We start from the raw sequence: 4,491 nt of genomic DNA, 5'->3' as shown, positions 1-4,491 counted from the left end.
TTATGAAAGCTCCTGTGACACTTTCTCTCAGGGAATGCAGTATCCTTTCTGGAAGAACCACCATATTTAATGAAAATTCAGAAATGGGTTTGTGGTATTCCAGTTTGCATTTGAATCAAAGATATCTGGGCTTCTGGCCTAACAAGAGATGGGATTCCAGGTGGTGGTACTTTAGTGTCCCATTCCACTAATCTTATGGGAAGCTGCAGTTCCGCTGGGATCCGGAGAGCCACTGCGCCACTAGAACACCTGATTCGAGCTAACTTCCAGAGCCCGGAACCCTCGCGCCGTCTCTTTTTTTCCCTCGGCAGAAGAGGAAGCAGGGCCAGCTAGGGGCGAGTGGGCCAGGGTCGCATTGTGGCCCCGCGTCCTAATGGGCTCCGGGAGGAGGAGGGACCCGGTCTCCCCCATTGTGACGCGCGCTGAATTTCACTGTGCTGCGCAAGGCGCTGCGTGAGCAGCGGGCAGGCCACTTCGGCCATGAAGCGGCAGCAGCAGCGGCGTCGGCCGCGGCGCGGGACGGGCCAGTGTCTCGGAGCGGAGAGCAGGTGGCGCGTCTACCCGAGCGACCGAGGCGCGGCCAGCACCAACAAGGGCCGGAAGAAGCCGCCCGTCGTGTCCTGCTGCAGTCTGTCCGGCAGCGAGACCCAGCAAGAGATGACGCGTCGGCGAATCAGCCCCGGCCGGTTCTCTCCGCCGCAATGTTTCCCGGACCCGGCTTACAGCTCGGAGCCCGAAGCGGCGGGAGGCGAGGGTTGCCTTGGGCGCCACCAGCTGGCGCAAATATACCGCGACGAAGGCGGAATGCTGCTGCCGCGCAAAGGCAAGTACAGGGGCGCTTCGCTCCCGCACGCTAAGGCTCCAGCCATCGCCACCGCCGCTTCGGCCCGCTTGCGCCGCCCCACCTTGCCGCAGCAGCACCATTACCTCGCTCCGGCCGGCGAGGGCTGCGCTACTCCTTGCACCACTTCTTGTACCACCCTCTACGGCGGAGATTTCCATCCCCCCCACGAGCTGCCCGGCCGCTCCCCGGCAGGCCGGTGCACCCGGGTGGAGGAGCTGCTCCGGGACGACCAATGGGCCAGTCCTGTGACTAGAGCTCTGGAATATGGCACCGACTTTCCCACCGACGTCAGCAAGCCACCGTCAGTCTGCCCGTCTTCTTTTTCCTTCACTCAGATGGACAACAAAGCTTCTCCCAAGCTTGAGAAGAAGGAACCCAAAAGAAGGGATTGGCAGGAGCCCTGCGACAGCAGTCCCAGCTTGGTAGACCTGATGCATTCCTTGAGACAGTATGAGGAGGAAGACCCGATGGCTTATTTGCCCCCTAACAACAATTCGCATCATCACCGTCACCACAATCACCACAAGAGCAAGAAGGGAGACGCTCAGATCAGCCTCCAGGATCTGACCGAGAAGAGATACGAGGACATGATTCCAGAAAGGGACAAAAAGCTGGCTGCTCTGATGTTAGCTAGGCATCAGGAGGAGGAAGAGATGAAGGACAGGCAGCTCCAGGTCTCTGAGGCTTGGGAAAAGATGAGGCGGAAGGAGAAGAAGCACAAAGCGAAGTTGGAAAAGGAGAGGCAATACCAGCTGGCGGAGAATGTGGACCAATGGCAGAGGGACCGGGATCAAAGAAAAGCCAAGGTTAAGTTAGATGAAGAGCAATTAATGGCCGCTAGGGAGAGGGATATTTTGTTGCGTGACAAGAAGTGGAAGAAGCTAGCTAAAGAGCAGGAGTGTAGACGTAGAGAGAAATTTGAAAATGCCAGGCTTCAGGCTGAGTATAGGAAACGTTGCCAGGAAAAGCAACTCTGGGACAAGCGGATGATGGACCGAAATGTCAAAGATCAGAACTCTCATGCGTGCAAAGAGAAGATGCTGCAAGCCCTGGAGAAGAGGCTTATAAAAGAAATGGAAAGGAAGAAGAGAAAAGTAGACCTGAATGACTATAAGAAACTCAAGCCCATGCAGATGAAAGACCCAGTCGAGGACAAGCTGAAAGCGGACGAGTTGTACAAAAGGCTTTGCATTGAACAAAAGCTCCAGAGGTCTCAGGAAATCCTTGAGCAGCTGCTGGAAGAGAGGAATAGGGAACTGAAAGAAAAGTCGTACAAGGATGAAGAGCAAGGTATAGTGGCGAAGGCTAGAGCTAAAGAGACAGAGGAGGAAAAGAGAAGGCGCAAGGAGATGTTGTTGCAAATAGCTGAGATGAAGATACAGCAGGCCAGGGAAATCATGACCAAAAATATGCAAGACAGAGTACAACATATAAAAGAAATCAATAGCGCCAAGGAAAGGAATCACCACTGCCGTAAACAGAAGCTTGATTATGATGAAAAATGCCACCTGCGGGAATTGCAAGAGGCTTTAAGAAGAAAAGATCTGAAAAGCAATCAGCTTCTAAGGTACAAGGACGCAGCTGTTGAAGACTCTAGGAGAATAGCCAGAGCCTCGTATGGCCTTAGAGACAAAATGAGAGATCTGATAAACCACAATACATTTGATCCAATGGCTTTAGATGCCCACCGTAATGCAAATTGCCCCAGAGGCCTGTAGTGAAGTTTAAGGAAACAAACTGTCTTCTAACCAGAGTAGATGGTTGTAATGCATGCATTTTGCAGAACTCTGCATTGCTGTACACTAAAGTGATTTCAGCCTTAATTACTGTTTGACTGATAAGTACTGTGGTTTAAAGGAATTTACAATATACACTAAAAAGCTCTGATGTGCATTTGTAATGTTATTGTGAACAGAAAATACTGACCTTTATCCACATAGGTGCTATGAACAACTTAGTGCTACACAGAATTTAGCGATGACTTAAAGCAACACATTTTGATTGAATATTCCTGTAACAATGATTTTTAAAAATCATATTTTACCATGGGATAGTTGGAGTTAAAAATTACGTCTTACCAAATGTGACATTTAAAACATTTCAGATCAAGGTATACATTGGCCAACCAAGTATTAATACAGGCTGTCCTCGACTTATGGCTGCAATTGAGCCTCAAATTTCTGCTGCTAATAAGACAGTTGTTAAGAGGGTCATTTCCCATTTCATAACCTGTTTTGCCATGATTGTTGAGCAAATCGCTGCAGTTCTTAAGGGAATCATGTGGTTAAGCAAATCTGGGTTTTATTCCCCCATTGATTTTGCTGGTCCGATGTTCCCCAGAAAGGTTGCAATGAGAATCTCAGGACCCCAGGGATGTTGCAACCATCATAAATACGTACCTGTTGAGAAGCACCTAAATTTTGATCATTGACTGAAGGGATGATGCCACGGTCATAAGTGTGAGAACTGGTCATAAGCCACTTTTTTTCAGTTCCCTTGTAACTTTAAACAGTCATTAAATGAATGTTTGTAAGACGAGGACTACCTGTACTAGTATTTTAATGAAAAACATTCCCGCAATACATTTCAAACTATTATTTCTATGTGTCTAAGCAATAATTTGCAGTCTGTATGCTAATCACAAATCCCATTTGTTCCTTTGATGTTTACGAGTTTCATAGGATTTAACAGACATGAATGTATTATTTTATGATATTAGAAATTTATTATTGTATGCCTATGTACTTTTGGACTGACATTGTATTTGCCAATGCTAATTTTGTAAATTTTCATAATGTTAATTTTCTAACTTTAAAAATTTCTGATGGCAACCACATAACGCGCTAACCATATATCATTTTAAGATAATTTAGAAATAAAGCCTGACCAGATTCTGTTCATTTCTAAAAAAAATATGAAATTGTATTATTTGATGTTTATATTCTGAGATTTAATCTGCAAATAAACATCCTCTATTTTTGGTAAATTGGCTGGAGAAAATAAAGACACAAGTGCTCGAAACAATTGTAGGTGTTCCTAAAAACTTGGTAGAAAGTTTTTCGAAGCACGTTGAACTTAAACTGAATTTGCCTTGCAACTTCTTTTTTACATTTCATTTCTCTCATCAGCTGTAGCTGTGAAGCTGATGAGATTTGCTTTGACATACATTTTTTTTAGAATTAGTGTCTTAGCTAGACATGCCAGTTAATATTTATGCAATATTAGAGAATAATATTGAGGCCAAGATCTATATTGCATGAATGACCTCCATGTTGAACTAACTCAAAGGAGGTAGCAATTATTTGTTTCTGAAATTCTTAGGCAGCAGTAGATGGTAGATTGAGACCTCATTAATGATCAAGGCCAAAGGCAGCATGATTGTGACCAGGGTTTCTAGCTTACACACTCCTTCCTCTATTACACACATTTATTTATTTATTTATTTATTTATTTATTTATTTATTTATTTATTTATTTATTTATTTATTTGGATTTATATACTGCCCTTCTCCCGAAGGACTCGGGGCAGTGTACAGGACAGTTTAAACACAATATACAAGGTTAAAAATAAATTAAATTAAATTAGCCCCAACAAGTAAATCACATTCTAAAAATTTAAAATCCCAAACCCTCAGTCCAGGCCGGCA

At 45.1% G+C, this 4,491-nt stretch overlaps 1 protein-coding gene across 1 annotated transcript; it reads left to right on the top strand.

Annotated features, from left to right (window-relative positions):
• Positions 1-480: 480 nt before the first annotated feature.
• On the top strand, positions 481-2,562 carry CCDC185 (coiled-coil domain containing 185; the record flags this gene model as incomplete). The annotated part of the gene is made up of 1 exon (XM_083349814.1): positions 481-2,562. The coding sequence occupies one exon, from the start codon at positions 481-483 to the stop codon at positions 2,560-2,562; it is 2,082 nt and encodes a 693-aa protein (XP_083205940.1).
• Positions 2,563-4,491: the final 1,929 nt, after the last annotated feature.

This window comes from Vipera ursinii (assembly GCF_947247035.1).
Source record: "Vipera ursinii genome assembly, chromosome: 1".
NCBI classification, from domain to species: domain Eukaryota; kingdom Metazoa; phylum Chordata; class Lepidosauria; order Squamata; family Viperidae; genus Vipera; species Vipera ursinii.
This window is presented reverse-complemented; position numbering and strand designations above follow the sequence as displayed.